The sequence below is a fragment of the Euprymna scolopes genome, chromosome 5 (assembly GCF_053919585.1).
Source record: "Euprymna scolopes isolate OS-2025 chromosome 5, ASM5391958v1, whole genome shotgun sequence".
NCBI lineage: Eukaryota > Metazoa > Mollusca > Cephalopoda > Sepiida > Sepiolidae > Euprymna > Euprymna scolopes.
In genome coordinates, this window is record NC_136486.1 from 18,374,510 (window position 1) to 18,395,216 (window position 20,707).

Sequence of the window (20,707 nt, forward strand, 5' to 3'; positions counted from 1 at the left end):
CGAAAGAGAACAAGAAATAGAAGTGCAGCATCTGAAGAACAGATACTACACTTTGATCTTGTCCCGAAGGCCAAGTTGGGAAAATAATTGTAATTCACCATTTTAAAACAGAAAATATAAAATCACTAATATCTGTTTCCTTTTTTTTTTGTGTGAAAAAAGAAAAAAAAAAAATCAACACATTTTTTTTTTAAATGCAACTGTGCAAAATTCAAAAGTTTTAATATTGAATTTTAAGACAAACCAATGATCTCTACTTAACTGTCATGTTACAGTAATGAATGTATCTAAAAATTACAAAAGATAAGGTAGAAAAAAAAAATTATGAAAGAAAACATTTTTTTTTATGAAAATTAGCAAAAATAAAATGCTTGGCTAAAAAAACATTGGAGAGTTCCAAGGAAAGGTAAATAGCGTGCAACTACTGACAATTAAAAAAATATATATGCATTAAAATCATGAGTTAATTACCTTATTTTTTAGCATAACTGAGTTACTTCCCTTGTTATTATGTGTCCCCCCCCCCCAAAAAAAATATAAAGTTTTTTTTTTTTGTTTTTTTTTAATAATACTGTAATATTTAAGTACTTCTGATATACCAATTAAGTAGATATCGTTGCTTTTAGTTGAAATGGACACAAATAGTAGATATATTTTTTTTTTAATCAATTTTTTTTTCATTTTCAGAATTTTGTTATTATAGTGTAGTTGGACCAAAAAAGTTTTAGCAAATTTTCTACTAGATCATTATTTTGCAATTTTTAATAATTTCGACATGACATGTAAGTACATACGTGTTTTTATGTAAATTATATTTTTTGAAATACCATTACATTGCACAAGCATGGAAAAAGTTACGTGAATTTTTAAGTGGACAAAATCATAAAATTAAAAAAAAAAAAAATGTTTGAAGCGGTTAGCTCCAAAAGAGGCTGCCATTTTTCATAACAGTGACTAGTGAAATTAGTCCACAGTACAAAAGTCTGCTATATAAAAGAACTAGCAGGGCTACCCGGCGTTGCTCGGGACCGTATAAACAATGAAAAAACAAAAGCAGATATTGAACATATGTTTTATTCTTAGGGGAGAGGAATCTTTTATCTCAAGTTTTAGCGTTACAAACAAACATTTGTCTTTTATATATATAGATAATGACAGGATTTTTGGGGGCCCCCCCTCGAAGATAACTGATCAGTTGACCAACTTCTAGTGGTCCGTTTGACATGAAATTTCGATATTTGTCATCCGGGTGATGGGGCTTCGATATGATACCAAATTTGTCAAGTTTGGTTCCGTCTTTCAAAAGTTTTAGCGTTACAAACAAACATACATACATACACACAGACGTTTGGCTTTTATATATATAGAAGATTTCTTTGCAATACTATATTACAAACTAAGATGACCAAAACAACCCTAGATTGATCTCCCTGATCTTTAAAATCTGTAAAGAAAAAAATTTAAACATGTATGTTACTTATTTAAATTTTGTTTAGTTTTTCTTTTTCAAAAAACTAAAAGCGGAAGAAAACAGATACACTCTAATCCGAAGTCTGAGTGTTCTCCAGCTTTCTATACCCCCCCCCCCCCGAAATGAATTGAGAAAGAAAAACTTATATAAGTTAGTATCATTTTTAGGAGATCATTGCCATCCAGATTTAGGATTAGTGGCAGGAATAAAAGAGTATTTTTTCCCCCAATCATTGAAAAATATTAATATTTAATCATGATTTGGAACATTCGTAAAATAAATAAATAAAAACAACTACAAAGAACATAAAACAAATTAAAATTCATCTTATACACTCAAGAAAATGGCTGCCCATTGCCAAAAAAATTATCTTTTTATACAACGGACTTTTGTACGATGGACTAATTTGATTTGTCACCGCTACGAAAAACAGACAAAACTAACCAATAAAAAACGGCAGCCTCTTTTGAAGCTAACTGCTTTTTTATTTTTATTTTTCTACTTTAAAATTGAAATATACAAGTGACGTTTTTAAAATGGTAGAGTAAGCTGAAGATAGAGGCCCCACGGTCCGTGGCTGTTGATTCCACAAAAAAAAAAAAAAAAAAAAAAAAATGGCACCACCAATGAAGACAAGGTTTATTCCCACATAACATACCTCATTTACGATATAATCTAAGAGCTCAAATATGGCCATTGGACGAGGCCCATCACTGCCAGGCACGCTTTGGAAGCTAAAGTTACTTCGGCTATCTAAAGGCAAGAAAAAAAGCAAAGAGCAACTTAATTGAAAAAGAAAAAGAAAAGAAAACAACAAGAAAAACGCAGGAGAAGCAGGCTGGGCGATCAATACGTGCAGGCCAGGTAGTCATGCTGTCCGGTGAGGGCAGGCACCACTCTTAAGGATTAGAACATTGACGACCCAGCAGAAGGAGAAACACATCTGGAATGAAAGGAGGACACCTGGAACACCAACACAGATCCTCATGTCTTTTCATTTTTTACCTCCATCCCTCGACAATCCCTATATAACAAACTAGAATATCCAATCCCAGGATGGGTAAAATTGCATCACATTTACGTTCCTACAAAAATCAACGTATAACGCTACTAAACCTTATGTCTAGAATCCCTGATTACATTTTCATCAAAACCCATTACATGATTTTGATTCTAGAAAAGAAAAAGTTTAAACTTTAAGAAATTGAAATTCAGGAAATCTTGTTTAATTGGTGTCTAATGACTATGAATCCAATTTAATGTAAATCTGAAATATTTACATATTTTTTTATGGAAAGTTGTACTCATATTACCTCTAAAAACTTTTTTAAATATTCCAAAGAAATTGAAATTTAGGGAACACCTATTAATTGATGTCCAATACCCAGGGTTACATTTCGCAATGACACTAAATATAACCTACATTACCCACCTTTACACCTTGCAGCTGTGTTCTAAAATTCATAATAATCGGTTAATTAGTTTAGGAGTAAATCCTAAAGATGGAAATATATAAAGGTACCTAACTTTCTCTTTCAAATGTTTAACATATCTTAAAATATTCATGGTGTTTGCTTTTATTAGTTATTCAGGATGAAAATTATGTGCAGTCCACCAAATGCAGTATTACGTTATTCCGAGGACAGATTCTATTTAATCCATAGATAGGAATCCTGACTAGTACTCTGGTTTGGAGTTAACTTGGAAGCAATGAGTGACTACTCTTCCTCCGCCAAACTCCCAAATTAAATAATCAGTGCAAGTAGAGTTCAACCTAATTAGAAAGAAAAAAATAAAAATCTTTATGTATGTACCTGGCATATTCGAAAAATTACATAAATTGATTCAGTAGTTTTTTTTAACCAAGAAAATCAGATTATATAAGGAAGTGAAAACGTGTCTTGATCCACAATATTTAATAGAGTCAACTCAATTTGAACTACCAAAGTCACGATCAGCTTTGTAATGGTTACAATTTACTATTAAACTCGTTAAAAATCGTAAAACGATTTTCTTTTTGACCCCCCCCCCCAAAAAAAAAACAAGAAAAAAAAAAAACAACTACTTGATCAATTCATGTGATTTTTGGAATATAACATTTTCGTTGCACAACTGGCACATATAGCATAAAGAGTTTTTAAAATTAAGTTGAACTCTGGAATTGCACCAAATAATATTCAAGTTTTGAACAAAAACAAAATGGAAGCCAGTGTAGATTTAAATACACAAGTTATTTTACAATAATTTAACACGGAATGCAATCTTTTCGAAGACAACAAATATGTCTTTTAGCAATTTCACAAGAATATTGCTTTAATATTAAATAAAATGATTTTTGCTTCTATTTTAAAATAGACTTATAACACGAACCTAGAGTTAGGGTCCTTTCACTATAAATTCAACCCATTGGGAATAATAGTAGCTAAGTGGTTAACGACACAGACTGAAAGCTTGGGTGTGCCAAGTTCAAATCCTGTTCGTTCCACAGAAACACCTTCATCGAAACCCACACCCAACATTGTGTCTAACATCTCAGAGAGGAGATATTATAAACTAGACCTATTGAAAAACACAACTGAAAGAAAAAAAAAACTATGAACAAAAGTATTTCCGTGATCCTTAACACATGTCGCAAAAAAAAAAAAAAATTATATTGTGAAAGAGATATATGGATCTGTGTTGGTAGGTTTTGTTTAAAATAATCCGTTGGTGTCATGTCAAGAATTGGCACTGGTTACCTCGTGTACAATATATTCCAGCAGCTCAAATATTGCCATTGCAAGGGGCCCATCACCTGTGATCACCTGAAAGCCCTCTGTGCAACCTGAAAGAAATGACAATCCATTCGGTTGACCAATAATATCATTAACAAGTGACAACCACATGTAAAAGACAACAAAGAACACATTAACAATCGCATGATAAAACAGAAATCAGCAAGTGTTAATAATGGAATTAAAAATCATAGATAAAATATTAGCAGTGCTTGTTCAGAATTGCATTAACAAAAAAAATAAAACAAACAGAAATGTCTTTTTGATCTATGTACTCAGAATGAAGATGTCATGTTCCAAAAGTCATGTAAATTGATTGTTTTCTCATAAAATTTTATTTTCTTAGTTAAGAAAAAAAAAAAAAAAAAAAAAAAAACTTGAACAATTTATGTGATTTTTGGGATATGACATCTTTGTTCCATGACAAGTATGTACATCAAAAATTTTTCTGTATTTTTTTTTTTTTTTTTAAGTGTAATTCTAAATAAACACCATGTTATTTGTTAAAAAGGGAGACTGAAAACAACAGATATTTATTCTACTATCTATTATATAAAGGGGAGTTATTTGTGTTTGGATTCTGAGTATCACCTATACTGAGGATTGAACATTTAATCCCCAGAAGATTGTCACTTAGAGCTGATTATACTTTGCACTTATAGCCATTGCGCTATGAATCCTTGCAAACTAAGACGAGAATAATCCAAATTATCAATCCGGACCTCAAAAATTCTGAAACATGAAATCTCTTTATTAATCTATTATATAAAGGACATTTGTTTATGTTTGCATATCCAGCTAAAACTTCAAAACTACACAAACTCCTACGAAGTACTTTTTTTTAGTATAACCCTAGAAAAACAAGATTTTTTTTCATGGAGGGTTCAAATGGCCATTTGTATCATTTATGTTGTTGCAAAGAAAGAAAAAAAAAAAAAGTACACAGAAGCTCAGCTCGTAGCAGCGTCATCCGTCAGTACTTTCCGTAGACTCGTTTTCACGTCTGTCCTCATCTGCTCCAGTGGACTGTTTTTATAAAAGACAGAGTCCTCCAAATTTGCATATGTGCACGAGAGCACATGAGATTCTGCGAGACTGCATTGTTATATAAGGCCAGACGCCATCTTGGACCCTTTTCAGCATCATGACGCTGCGCCGGCAAAGCGCATACTGAGGCCGTTTAAGAAGTAAGCCTGCGTTCCCACAATTTGACACAATTTAACATAATCAGGAATTAAGCACTATTTTTAATGTTATCGTGCGTTAATACATTTGAGGAATTAAGTCAGCATTTTATTTTCAAATTGAAAGATGCTAACTGTGAATTTAATTTAGGGCTTAACTATTTAAATTTTTCTTCAAAGAAAGGAGAGGGAGAAAAACTTTTAGTAGTACTCTGGAGGCATCTTTAATTTTATTTGGCACTTTCAAAAGGCCTCTTAAGCTTTATTTTTTAACTTCTCATCAGAAATTAAAAGAATTTCTCTTCGGTGAAGGGGGGGGGGAGACACTAACATCTATACAGTTTTTATGGTACGATCAACTCCGGGTAGCACTGCCAGTTTTTTTATATATAAAAGTCAATGTTTGTGTGTTATCTAAAGACACCTTGGAATCGTCAGTAATCGTGTAAATAGCAACAACTGGTGCGTGAGACCTGCTTTTAATGTACGTATTTACAGAATATATGTCAGGATTTGTTGCTATGCAACGTTCAAATCCAAGCACAGCTCTCTTCGTTATTTAGAGTTGAAAGATTTCATATATTTTTTTGACATCTGTTTATATTCTGCAGTTTATATTTCAATTCAGTGTTCTGACATGCTTTCCTGGCAGGTCAAATTGCTAAAGTTTCCCAAATTACATTTTTTGATGGTTGATCCTTTGTTTACTTGGCACATGATCTTCATATGCACAATGCCACGCTGCCAAATACTCACGTACACATATTACCGACATGTATAGTAACATTATGAACATTTGTAACAGAGCATGGATGCTTGCATGGCGGCTATATGCAAATGCTGAGCCATGTATGAAATGACACCACGGCGAGGAAGAAAAGAAAAAGATATAAAAAGAAATTGTACACAGACCAAGAATCATGTGAGACAGGTTTGGTTTAGTTAGGTTGTTTTGCAGCATATCAACCCTTTTTGGGTTATTTGAAAGTCGAATCCAATTATTTTGGAAATAGAATTCATGTTGCATCCAGTTATTTTGTAGAAGGTTTTTATTCTTCAAGCTTTGTATCTTCAATCGCGAGTTTGTAGTGTTTGGTTTGGTTGCTTTATAGTGGATTTTATCGTTTTTGTTCCTTGCCCTGCAGAACATGAAGGAGTTCTGCAATGGGAGAAGGAAAAGGGTTACAGTATTAATGTTTGGTACATTTTAAGTTAGGAAACCAGTCAGAAAGTGGGGGAGATAGAAAGAGAAAAAGGAAACGGGGGAGGGGGTTGCAGAACATAATTAAGTTTTGCAAAAGGAAGTAGAAAAACAAAAAACATCAATGTTAGGTGCATTTCATCTCGGGAAGCCAATATCTTCAGACAGCACGTTAGACTAAATAATTGCATGTCAATAACAATAAATAAGCATCTACATTTTCTGATATCAGTTATTATTTGGTTAGAGTACTTAGAAAAATCAATTGTTTGATTGGTTTTATGGCATATCAACCTACGTGGTCATTTAATGCCGGAGTCCTTTTTTTTTTTTTTTAACTAGAAAAATCAATTGTAAAAAGTGATATTCTCCTGAAGGTTGAAGGTTCAATCCTTAGTGTGGGCGACCGAAAAATACAATTGCGAATTACTTAGGATCTCTATTCAGTCATGGCTGACAGAACAAAAGCACGCTACCCCCGTGAAGTAAATAAAGGGTTCCGCTCGAAATACCATCCAAATTCCCGAGTTCGACAAGATACACACCAAAAAGGTCGGAGGTTACATCGACCGAAACATTGTGAAAAGGACACTCCAGATGAGAACAGTAGTTCGATGAATCCAAACAATACGAATATTAATCCTTGTTCAGTTATTTCATGCCAAAGTTTCACTTTTTTTTTCTTTTTTTTTTTCAATGTTTGGAAGGATTGTGTAGTCTCATATTTCCAATTTTCATTTGATAATTTGTTGATAATTTTATATTGTTTGACAAATTTGTTGCTATTTCAGCCCTTTTTGTTTTGCTTAAAAGGATTTTATAACATGTTAAGTAAGTTCATGCCTAAGTAATTTCATTTTTTTTAATTTTTTTGTTTTGAAGGATTATGTAGTCTTATATATTTCCAATTTTCATTTGATTATTATTTCCAATGATACTTTTCTGTTGCTAATTTAATATTGTTGTACGAATTTGATTGTTGCTATTTGGGAGATCCAGTACTTCTGCTGAGTATTTGTTCATAGATCTGTTTTGGAGGAGAAGCTTGTTTCAAGATAATTTTTATTGTTACGCCCTATACATAACTGCGTATATAAGAACATTGTTTGGTTGTTTTATGGCATATCAATCCTTTCAGGGTTATTTAATGCCAAATCTAATCATTTTGGAAAAAAAAGTTTGTCTCCACTTGGAATACGGGTCCTCAGTGTTCACCGTACTAGGCAAGGTGTTCTGATTCTCTTGAGCGGCTACAGCTTCATGCCATCAGATATATACTACAGATTCCCTGCTATGACCCTGTTTCCTGCTTGGATTAGATCTGTCTACTCGCCAGAATGGGACAGTTGCTTCTGTTGCTTACACATTATTTCACAGTTCTTGTCCTCCTGCAATGCTTAAATAACACCCCGTGCTGCGGCTAAACAGACCAAATTTGTAATGATAAACATTCACTTTAGACCTTCTGCATAATCACACTGGCGTTTGCTCAGAGATGTACCAGGTATTTCCTTTCACATTGTGTTCTGCAGTCCTGAATGTGTTGCCTTAAAGTTGTGTGAATAAACATGCATCACTGTCACATTCTTGGAGTTCTGTATTGGCTAACTATTGTGATGGTCCTATGTTTTATGCATTCCTTAATTAACTTAAGTAATCTCTGTCTATTGTTAACGATTTTATGACCATGACTTATTTAAAAAAAAATTTTTTTTTTTACATAGGCATCACTTATCAAGGTCAAGAGGCCACTCGAGGATAAGGGTTAAAGAGTGTACAGTAAAAATTGGACAATATAGTAATCGTTAGTAATGGAGATTCGATAAATTTGTTAACTTATATGGAACGGCTCATCAAAAACTTCTTTACGTTGAACTTGAAGACAACCATATTGTAGTCAGCTGGAAAGCAAAAAAACGGAAGACAATTCCATAGGCGTGCAGTTCTAAGAAAGAAGCTTTGCTCATGGAATCTACGCTTAGGTTTAGACACAGATAAAGAGTGGGGGAAACTAGTGATAGTGTTTTCTGCTAGACGGGTGTTTCTTGTGAAAGTTTGGCGAGGGGGGGACAATGGAGCTCAGTCGAGCACCTGCCATGAAAATAATGATAAAGCAGAGACAAACTTGCAACATCTCTTCTGTGAGAAAGAGGTTGCAGGGAAGAGAAAAGGACATCCCCCACAAGGCTACGAAGTCTATTTTGAACTCTATCAAGGCAGGATAAGTCCTTTCTAGCAGCTCCTGGACGTACCTGGCTCTTATATAGATAGAGAATTGCATCAGCATCAGCATCTACTGGATCGATAGAAGGATCCCATTATTTTTCCAGCGGCTTTGGCAACAGATTTAATGTATGTGTTCCATTTAAGATCAGGAGTAAAGGTCAAGCCCAGAAGCTTGTCAAAACATGAGGCCTCCCCAAGAGCCATTCATTTCAATTGATGCCAGATGGGGATCAGAGCGTTGATGATGTAAAGATAAAAGCTTGGTTTTAGATGCATTAAAAGTAACAAACCACCTCTTTCCCCATTGTACAATGTGATCAAGATCAGAGGAGAGAGAATCAGAGAGAACTTGGTCGTTTACTGTCTTAGATGTGCTACCATAGATAGTAGTGTCATCAGCATAGATGTCTACGAATGATGGAGGATGTGATTTGGAAGATCATTAATATAGATCAGGAAGAGAGTTGGGCCCAGGATGGACCCCTGAGGTTTGGTTTGGTTTGGTTTTACGGCATATCAACCTTCTTTTTTTTTTTTTTTTGGTTATTTAATGCCGAATTCAGTTTTTTTTTTTTTTTTTTTTTGAATAGATATTTTAATTTAATCAGTGAGTCAAATCAGACTTTTTGTATCATTAGGTGATGTGCTTCCTTCCTTTTTTGGGGGTGGGGTGTAAAGTTGGATTGAATTAAAGTTATATTATTTTATATAGATTTACTTTTTTCAGAAATGTTATTTTGTTGGAGTTTATTTTTTTAAATAGTTCTTTCATATTGTTGACATGGTAATAATTTTGCCGGATATGCGCGAGGTCGCCACAATCCAAAAGAAAGTGTTTTACTGTAAAAGGTTCTTGGCATGCAAAACATTCTGGAGGGTCTTCTTTTTTTAGCAGGAAGGAGTGGGTTATGTGCGTATGTCCTATGCGAATACGGGACAAAATCACTTCCTCTCTACGTGATCTTCTGGCATCTGGTAATCGTTCTTCTATTGTGGGCTTGATCTTGAAAAGTTTATTATTTGGACAGTTATTCCATCTTTCTTGCCATTTCTTCATAATCAGATTATTTATTTGTTGTTTGTAGTCAGAATGTGGAATTTTTATATTGCTTTTAAGGAGTTTTAAAGCATTTTTGGCAGCTATGTCAGCTTTTTCATTGCCCTGAATTCCAGAATGACTGGGGATCCAGCAGAATTTGATACTTTTGTTTTGTGAGAGAGTGTGTATTTTTTGTAGCAGTTTGATGAGTAGTGGGTTATTTAAATTTTTATTCTTTAAGGATTCGAGTACCGATAGGGAGTCTGAAAAAATTATAAATTTGTTGTGGGTAAGGTCAGTGATGAGATCTAGTGCCATATCTAAGGCTGTGGCTTCGGCACTAAAAATTGAGGCAGGGTCTGGTAGTCGCTTCTGTAAGGTAATGTTAGTGGATACGACTCCGCATCCGGTTTTGTTGCTGTCTTTGGACCCATCTGTGTATATGTGCTGATGGTTTGGGTATTTTTCCTGAATGATAAGGAGTTTTTCTTGATAGGTTAGTGGATGGGTTTGATTTTTTGGGAGGTTATTTAATTCAAGGATGATTTCCGGGTATTTTAGTAGCCAGGGTGGAAGGCTTAGTTGGTTGACATTATGGATATTGGTGATTGTGATACCTGCATCTTCTACTAGTGGTTTTGTACGGAGCCCAAAAGGTTTTATAGCTTTTACTTTTTGGTAATATAGATTTTGGTAATTTGGATTGAAGGTACAGTTATAGGTTGGATTTGTTGGCTGTGATTTTTCTCTATCATAGAGCGAGTAATCTAGTGAGTTTGCAATGCAGTTGTAAGCAGGATTTTCTGGGCAAGAGAGAATTTTGGTCAGGTATTGCAAGGCTAGTTTGTCGCGTCGAATTGATAATGGGGGTTCATTGGCTTCTGCATAGAGACTATCGATGGGGGAAGTTCGAAAGGCTCCCAGCGCAAGTCTGAGGCCCTGATGTTGAACGGTGTCCAATATCTTTATATACGACTTTCTGGTGGCACCGTAAATGAAGCTACCATAGTCTAGTTTCGATCGCACTAGTGACCTATATAACTTTAATAGGGTTTGTCTGTCCGCTCCCCAGTGTGTGGGCAATGACCCGCATTAGCTGTAGGGTTTTATTACATTTATTTTTAAGATGTTTTATATGAGGGATGAATGTAAGTTTTTTGTCTAGTATTAACCCTAAGAATTTATGTTCATTTACAACAGGAATCGGAATATCATTTAGTTTTAAAAGAGGATCTGGGTGCAGTTTTCTTAGTTGACAAAAGTGCATACATTTTGTTTTGTTAATGGAAAATTTGAAGCCATTCTTAGTTGTCCATTTTTTTATTTTGTCAATGCATTGTTGAAGTTGACGCTCAATTATATGGATATGTCTTGAGCTATATGCAATTAAAAAATCATCAACATATAGAGAGCAATCCACGCCTTGGTTTATGCATCCAACAATACTGTTAATTTTTAGGCTGAATAATGTTACCGACAAAATACTTCCCTGTGGAACTCCCGTTTCCTGTTCTTTGATGTCCGATAGGCATGTTCCTACACGGACATTGAATAGTCTATTATTTATGAAGTTGTTGATGAAGATGGATAGTCTTCCTTTCACTCCAGCTTCTTTGAGATCTTTCATGATGCCATACCTCCATGTGGTATCGTACGTCTTTTCAAGATCAAAGAAAATAGCAGTCATATGCTTTTTTTGTATAAATGAATTTTTGATGAAAGTTTCTAAACGAATTAAATGGTCTGTTGTGCTACGATGTTTTCGGAAGCCACACTGAAAATTAGTTATTATTTTATTTGTTTCCAGAAACCAAATTAACCTGGTGTTGACCATTCTCTCCATGATCTTACACACACAGCTTGTTAGGGCTATGGGGCGATAATTGGGGGGGTCAGATGCATCCTTTCCTGGTTTTGGTATAGGAATGACTGTGGCTTGTTTCCATATGGCTGGAAGATTGCCATTGAGCCAGATGTCATTATAAATAGAAAGTAAATACTTTAATGGTTCATCTGGTAGTTGTTTTAGAAATTCATACGTTATTTTATCAGGTCCCTCAGCCGTGTTGTTGGCTTTTTTTAATGAATCCTTTAGTTCATGGATGGTAAAAGGTTTGTTGTATTCTTCCTCATTATTACTTTTAAAGTTCAGTTTGGTTTTTTCTGATTCCTGTTTAAAGATCTGGAATTTTTTATCGTAATTTTTAGAAGATGAATTATTTGCAATAGTATCTGCAAGCAGGTTTGCCATGTCCTCTTTTTTAGTTATTTTACTATTGTTTACACAGAGGTGGTTTAGAGGGGAACTGGTGTTTTTTCCTGATATTTTCTGAATCATATTCCATACAGTTTTGTCTTTGGTGGTGTTATTGATTTTAGACACAAAATTCTTCCATGATTCCCTTTTGGCTTTGTTTATTGTTCGGCGTGCTTTAGCCCTGCATATTTTAAAGTTGTTTAAATTCTGAGTAGTTGGTTGATTGTTGAATTTTCTTAATGCAGCACATCGTAGCCTGATAGCCTTTTTACAGTCATTATTAAACCAGGGACGATTATACTTGGTTGATGATTTTGTTTTAGGAATACATTCTTCTGCTATTGAGATAATGGTATCTGTAAAGTGAGTGATTGGGTCTTTCTCACATTTTTCAGGTAGGAGTTTGTGTTTGCATAGTAATTTGAATTCATTCCAGTTAGCTTTTTTAAGGTTCCAACGAGGAATTTTTGAGATTATTTCAGGACCAAAATGTTCTAAAGTTATTGGGAAGTGGTCACTTCCACAGGTATCTATATGCACTGTCCAATTGTAATCTATAAAGATACTAGGATCACTTATAGAGAGGTCAATTGCTGAGGACGAATTTGTAGCGGAGTGAATAAACGTTGGTTTTTTGTTGTTATATATGCATAGATTGTTGCTGTTGATAATATTTTCTATAGTGATTCCTTTTCTATCTGTGTTTGAGCATCCCCAACTAATATTATGACTATTAAAATCGCCTAATAATAAGAAGGGGTGAGGGAGTTGGTTGATGAGTTTTTCTATTTCGGTTTCATCTATGGGGTCGTTTGGAGGCAGATAAATGGAGCAAATTGTGACCGTTCTATGTAGGGTGGCTGTGACAGCAATTGCCTGTAAGTTAGTTTGTAGATTTATTTGGCTTTGTGCCATGTTTTTGTTAATGAGAATGGATGTTCCTCCTGAAGCTCTATTTGGGTTATTTGTTGTATAGTTGTATTCAGTAAAACTTTGAAGATTGATATTTTCAGATGGTTTTAAAAAGGTTTCTTGTAGGCATATTATTGTGGGACATAGATCGGATATCAGTAGAAGTAATTCATTCCGGTTGGCTTTTATACCTCTGCAATTCCATTGGATTATTTTGTTGGCCATAGTTTAGATTTTATGTATTTGATTTCCCTTTTGTCTTGGGAATAGGGGTGTTTTCTTTTTTATGGGGGTTTAGAAGTTTTGTCTTCTATTTCCATTGTTTCCAAGGAGGTTTTAAATTTATTTTGGTCTGTAGTTCTTGTATTTGAATCATTGGACTGTTTCATGTGCGTTTGAGCACTTCTGAGCTTTTTATCATTGGTAGATTCGGTTTCTGTTTCCATGGCTTCTGGTTCTTTGTGTTCAATTGGTTTGTTAGCTTTTATGCTTGATTCATCTCTGCTTTTAGATGTTGAGCGAGATCGTGGTTTGGTTTTTGTGGGGCTGGTTTTCTTTGAGGAATTTTTCCCATTTATTGTTCTTGTCTGTTCGGATGTTTTTGGAGAATCTTTATTTTTTTGCTTGTTGTTATCTGTTTTTATATTAGAACTCTTGTGGGGGATTAAGGGACTTTCCTTATTGTTGGTATTCTGCTCTTCAGAGTTCTCGATCTCCAATATCTTAAAGCTATTGGAGAGGGGAATTTGTGGGTTTATTTGTAGTTTTTGTTTAGTTAAGTTTGGTTCTGGTTTGTTTTTTTGGATTTGTTTCTGGTCTACTGGGTGTGGCGTTTGGATTTTTGGTTCCAGTGAGTTTTTTTTCATTTCTTCAATTGTATTTATTAATATTTTGATTTGGTTGGTGAGGTCTTGGATTTTAATATCGAGGTTTGTTGTGCAATAATTGTCATTGTGTTTATTTGTGTTGGGAATATTCTTTTTGGTTATTTCGGAATATTTAGCTGTTATTGCCTTTTTCCTTGCTTCTGGGTAGGTGATGTTTAATGAGTGTTTAATTTTAACAATTTCTTTTTCTTTTTTCCAGATTTCACAGTCTTTGGAGTAGGCACTGTGATTTTCTGTACAATTGGCACATTTATAAGTTTTTTGACAGTTGATATGATTGTCGTTTTCTCCACACCTTCCACAAACTGGCTGGCGTGTACATTGGTCCTGATGATGACCAAACTTTTGACATTTAAAGCAACGCAGTGGGTTGGGGATGTATGATTCGACTCTTAGTTTCTCATAGGCTATTTTTATTTCTTGTGGAATTTTTTGTTGGTAAAAGGTTAATATATATGAGTGTGTGTTTATCATTTCTCCATTTTTTTTAATTTGAATTCTTCTGACATCCGTTACATTTTGTTCTTTTAGATTTGAACAGATTTCGTCGATGGAGCAAAGTGAAAGTTCAGGGCTTTTCACAACTCCTTTGCATATGTTTAGTGTTTTGTGAGGGTACGTTTTTATTTTTATATTGTCAAAATGTTTCCATTTTAAAAGTTCATCTGCCTGTGTTTTGGTAAGAATTTCTATCAAAAGATTACCATTTCTTAATTTTTTCACTAGTTTAGGTTTGACCCTTTCTGATAGTATTTTTTCTATCTTGAAGGGGGAGAGTTTGGTTAAAAGCACTTCTCCAATTGACTCCATTACTATGAAGTTTGGATAGTTATCCGATTCCTCATTCGTGTCACTGTCCGAACTGTCTAAAAATCTTTTTTTACTTGGATTTTTATAACTCATATTGGGTTCGGTTTTTTTAATTCATTATCCCTGCTCCCCACCCACCTTGGAGCCCTACTTGGGATGCGCACAGGGGGGAAGCCCATTCGCCCTGGCAACAACAGGGTTACAGGTATGATATACTTGTACATAATGTAGGCTTCGAGCACTCGTGTATCTTAATTTCTCCCATCCAAGTAAAATATGGGAAAGATCAGAGAAAAACATCCATGTCTAGTCCTTGTTCACTATATACAATTGACCCTCAGCCACCGCTTTCACCACTTGTTTGGGGATCAGTATTGATGGGGAAGTGTTGTGTATTATTTAGATTTGGTGTAGATTGTATGCGTATAAGTGGTGAGCTAGACGTGACCAGCCGATTGATCGGATCGGGCCTCTCCGATCGCCCGTCTGGCCCAGTACGAGGCCAAAGTGGAGTGTTGCAACTGATACCTTTATTTCCCTAGGTATCAGTTGCTCAGCCACCAGGATCCTTTTCGTAGACATTACGGGATGCCACCTACGGCCAACAGGTGGCCCCATTGAGGGACTTTTACTCTCTGCAAGGGGGCAGTCAGTGTATTCTAATGCCCCACTGACGGGGTTGGGAAGTAGGAAAAAAAAAAAGGGAAGGGGGCTGTTGTTTTTGTTTTTGTTTTTGCAGAACATAATTAAGTTTTACAAAAGAGAATAGGAAACAAAAACGGAAAATCGATGTAGGTGCATTTCGTCTCAGGAAGCCAATAGACAGCCTGATCTGGTAGCACCAGGGACCCCTGAGGAATTCCAGCATTAATACTAAGAGCTTCTGATTTCAGCCCATCAATCACTACTCTCATTGATGGTGTTTGGTTTTGTTGTTTTGTTTTACAGCATATTAACCCTTTAGGGGTTAATGAATGCCAAATCCGGTCATTTTGGAAAGTTTTTATGCTTCAAGTTATTTAAATATTTATTTATAGTGTTTGGTTTGATAGTTTTGCTTTACGGCATATAATATTTTCAGGTTCAATAATTTTGGTAAACAATTTATAAGGCTGATCTCACAAATTTATTGTTGAGTCATCTTCTATTTTACTTAAAGATGTCGACAAGAGACAGTTCCTCCTTGCTTAATCATGAAATTCGATTTTCTTACTTAAAAATAAAACTTGATCAATTTACGTTCATTTCTCTTTAAAGAAAATCAAATTTTATGAGCAACCGAAGAATGATTGTCTTTTTTGTCATTTTGAAAATGATCTTTAAAAAATAGTTAAAGAAAATGAAGATAGCTCCACATTATTCAAAACTTGTTTGAGGCTTGTTGTTGTTGTTGGTGTCCTTCCATCTAGAGAGACGATGGAGAATCGCGCCGGAAGGTTGTCATGAGTGGTAGCAGCTGTTGCTGTGACTGAGCAGACCGATGCGGGAGCGGCAGAGTCTGTTGTACTTTCCGCAGGGATACCCCTCGTCAGGCTCTGCCGAAGCTGCTGCTGATGCTGTCCTTTTGCACCTGCCTCTCTTCTCCTCTCACTGTTCATTTCTTCTCTCCTTGCCCAGCCAAACACACTTCTGGACTTTGACCCTCCAAGAGTCATGGTCTGCAGCATAGGATTCGAGGTCAATAGGGTTTGATGCAGCTGGATTTTAGTCCCTTTTTGCACACATCCTTAAATCTGCTTGTTGTAATGCCTACGAATTTCCATTAAAAATAATTTTCTTTATCAAAATAAAACTACTTGATCAATTTATATAATTTTTCGAATATTTTCTGTTTTGTCACGGATATGTACATCATACAGAATTTTCTTTATTTTTGTTTTTTGATATAGGGCAAATGCTGGACAACCACCAACCATTCTTTCTTACATTTCATATTCCTTTTCCTTGAAACCAAACGTCCCCCCCATTTTAAAAATGATTGTTTTAATTGCAATTTAACAAAATAAAACTCCCACCAGATTTTATTTTGTCAAATTAGACAATAACGTGGTCGCTGTGGAAGGGAGTACCAATGATTTCATTTGAGAAGGAAAAAAAAATTCCATTGTGCTGTAATTTTAAACAAAACCATTTTATTTTACAAATAGTTAAAAAAAAAATCAAAGTTTCTTTAAACACAAAAACAATTAACATTTAGAAAAACATTTAAAAACTTTAATACAGTAAAAAGGTCTCAAAACTTCGTTAAAATAAAACAAAAAGGATAAAATATTTATAGATATAAATAAGTAAATTAAAATAATTAATTAATAGTTAATCACATCTTTTTGAAAGCATTATTTCATAAGGTTAAATTTAAAATTTTTTAGAAAACCAAATTATGGTGTATAATTTTTTATTAAATATAAAATCATTTTTGTCATTCGCTAACCTCAATAAAAGTCACAAGAAAAAAAGAAAAAAAAAAATTAATGATTTTTTTATATGATAAAGGATAGAGCACTGTTGGTCCTTGTTAAAATACAGTCGACAGATCGATTTTTAAAAAATATGTTGCTTTAAACAAAAACAATATTACATACTCAATTGTCATGCTGAAAATAGTAATATACCCAAAAATTACGAAAAATCGTTAAGTAGAAAATTATTTATAATTAAAGTAATTTTTATGGAAAATTGGATAAAATTGAATTTCTACTTTGGACAGTAGAAGTTTCCACACATGGGAGATAACTCCGAAACGAATATTTTAAATTCCTTGTTCAGGCTGCAATATTTGTTGTCTATTGTGATAGACTTCTTTTTATTGAAAACACAATAGCAGTTCTACCCGAATTTTCATAGTTTGGGGATATATTACTAATTACTATTTTCGACATGACAATTAAGTATGTAATAGTGTTTTTGCTTTGAATGATATATTTAAAAAAACTGATTATATCTTAACAAGTACTGCACTGTTTTTCTTAAAAAAAAAAAAAAGAAGCGTTTTAAAACTTACAAAGTAATGCTTTCAAAAAATGTGACAAACTTTCTATTCAATATTCGTGTCAACCATGCAGATACGTTTGATACAACTGTCAATGAGATCGACTATACAATTTTTCCCCTTTAGGGCACCCCTTCTAACTTAACAAACTAACAAAAATGAAGAAAAAAAAAAAAACCCAACAAAGTCTTTTTTGATAAGGATGGATGTCTCCAAAAGTCTCAGATAAAAAACAAAATATTAATCATAGTTCAATTATGCTAAGATACAAATCAATGTCATCAGCATTTTTCACTAAATAAAACAAACAAAAGGGAACAAATAGAAGACCTGTGGTATACCAGAGGACATCCCATACGGTGATGAATATTGTCCTAGAACCATAAGTAGTTTTGGTGTTTCTGCAGTATAATGGGATTTCAAACATATGCATTTCAGGTAAAAACATGATTACGTTCTTATGTGCCATGTTGATTTTAGTATAAATTCAAAAAATTATGAAAAATGATCCAGCATAAAAATAATTACAAATAAAAATAAAATTTATAGAGTTTTTATTGTAGGTCTTAATGTGAAATCAAGTCAGTATGACAAATAAGATATATATCATTATCATCCTTGTTTTCATAAAAATAGTGAGTATATTTCCATTCCTTTTTCTAGAATAATTGATCATAGACAGTTGTTGAGTTCTCCTTAGAATTTTAAGTAAAAATAAAATTGATCAAATTATTAAGTTTTATCATAAGTTTTAATGTGAATTAGTTCTTTGCAACCGATGCTGTATGACAAACTGACTTATCTCCCTTGCCTTCAATTAAAAGCCACCATTTTAAAATAGAAAATGTAGAACCAGTAATATATCTATTTTTTTGTAAATATTAGATCTAGCACATCTACTGAATCATTCTTCATTTTTTTTTTGAATTTATAGTAATCTCGACATGACACACACATATGTAATAGTATTTTTGTTTGAAATCCTATTATACTGCAGAAGTACCTCAGTTTTTTCTTTTTTTACTTTAAACAAAGGATTTCATCCAGTTAAAAAGATTGCTGCTAATTCATACCCCCCTCTCCCCGAAAATACAAATATAAAAAAAATCTAATGATGTACATTCCATAACAGAAAGAAAATATTGTACACCAAAAATTATATAAATTGCTCAAGTAGTTTTATTTTTATAAAGAAAATCCTTTTTTTAATGTCCTGTCGTCCCCTTGTAAAGAACAACTTTAAAATCTTGTCAAAATATGAATCATTTTGAATTCTCCTTTCTCCTGCAAAATGGGGTTGTGAGGTTGTTGATTGTTGTTTAGCTATAAAATTTGATTTTCCTTTTTAAAAATAAAACTACTTCAATTTATATGATTTTTGGTGTACAATATTTTCTTTGCATCACAGGTATGTACACTAAAAATATTTTTCTTTATTTTTTTTTTTATGGCAGTGGGGGGGGGCATGGACATGTCCCAAAAGATCATCCTTCATACCCACTGCAGAAATACTATTAACAACCACCGAATATATGTCAAGTCATGTCACGGTAACATATATTGAGCGAATTTCTAACAGTATTTTGTCTAGTTTATTATTTATTACACCTTTTTCCAAACTTACGGTGTTAAAGAGAGAATCGGCCACCAACTTTAATTTTCCAATACATCGCTAAACACTGTATGCTTTTCGAGCTGAATAAACATGTTAAATTTAATAAAAACACGAAAATTATATCCAGTTTGGTAGAAAAGTAACTTATCTTGCCTTGGATAACATTTATTTTTTATATATTTGTTTTTTGACAACTTTTTCGAATCTATGTGTACAGTAATACAAACCCAAAAATTAATTTTAAGCAAATCTAAAATCTTGCAAAAGTTTTATTTTGAGTTATGTCCCTTGTTGCTTCAGACCGTTTTCAAGATGGTATGTACAAGATTATCACTTGTTTAGCCATGAAATTTGTTTTTCTTATTTAAAAATAAAACTATTTAATTTACGTGATTTTTGGTGTATGATATTTTTATCGGTAAAACTTGTTGTGAGCACTCTGTTTTGGGGTTGTTTTTAAAATGGAATGGAAGTTTAAATTTCGTTCCATTTTAATCTTTTTTTTTTTTAAATTGCACATGCACCAATAAAATGAAGAACTCACCATTCACACTTGAAATGCCAACTTTTATCCATTTTTGGGTATGCTGACAAGATGAGGGTGTTTATTCCGAAAGCCGTTTGTAACATGGGGAGGTGTTTATGCCGAAAGCCGTTCTTATCATGGAGAAGTTGGCAGTGTCTATTCTGAAAGCCATTCTTAACATGGAGAGGTTGGGGATGTTTATTCTGAAAGCTATTCTTCATTGTCAGCATACCCGAAAACTTATGAAAGTCGACATTTCGAATGCCAACGGCGAGTGGGACTTAATGTAAAAAAAATAGCAAAACTTTAACCAAATTGACCTTTTCATTTAAAAATTATTTTGTTTTTATTAATAAAATTTTATTTTTACATAAAAAAAAAAATCTGTTTTTTTTTTTATATATAAAAGGTACGATTGCTGAATTTTATTCTTTCGATTGTATTTGGCACATGCACAATTTAAAAAAAAAATATATATTAAAACGGAACAAAGTTTAAATTTCCATTTCATTTAAAAAAAAAAACAAAAAAAAACAAATCAGAGTGTTCCCGACAAGTTACTTTTTCTGCATCATGGGTACGTATGTCATAAAAACTTTTCTTTATTTTTTCATCAGATGAAGGAGGGGGTTTAAACAAGCAACAATTATTATTGTTATTCAATTTGTATAAATTACCAAATAAAAGTATGAGCTGATGACATAGATTAAAAATAAAAAACATTTGATGGAAGAAAGATTACTTTTTACCACCGATGATTATTCCTGCCAAACCATTGATCGATAAACATCTAAAAATCACCAAAGTGGTCTTTCA

General features: G+C 33.5%; 1 protein-coding gene across 1 annotated transcript in view; it reads right to left on the reverse strand.

Annotated features, from left to right (window-relative positions):
- Positions 1-20,707, reverse strand: part of LOC145276722 (dual specificity mitogen-activated protein kinase kinase 1-like) — a 128,738-nt gene that overhangs the window by 39,732 nt on the left and 68,299 nt on the right. Inside the window, exon 8 of the mRNA XM_080127939.1 lies at positions 2,130-2,220. Within this exon, the coding sequence (XP_079984065.1) occupies positions 2,130-2,220 (91 nt within the window). The remainder of the gene's footprint in view (positions 1-2,129; positions 2,221-20,707) is intronic.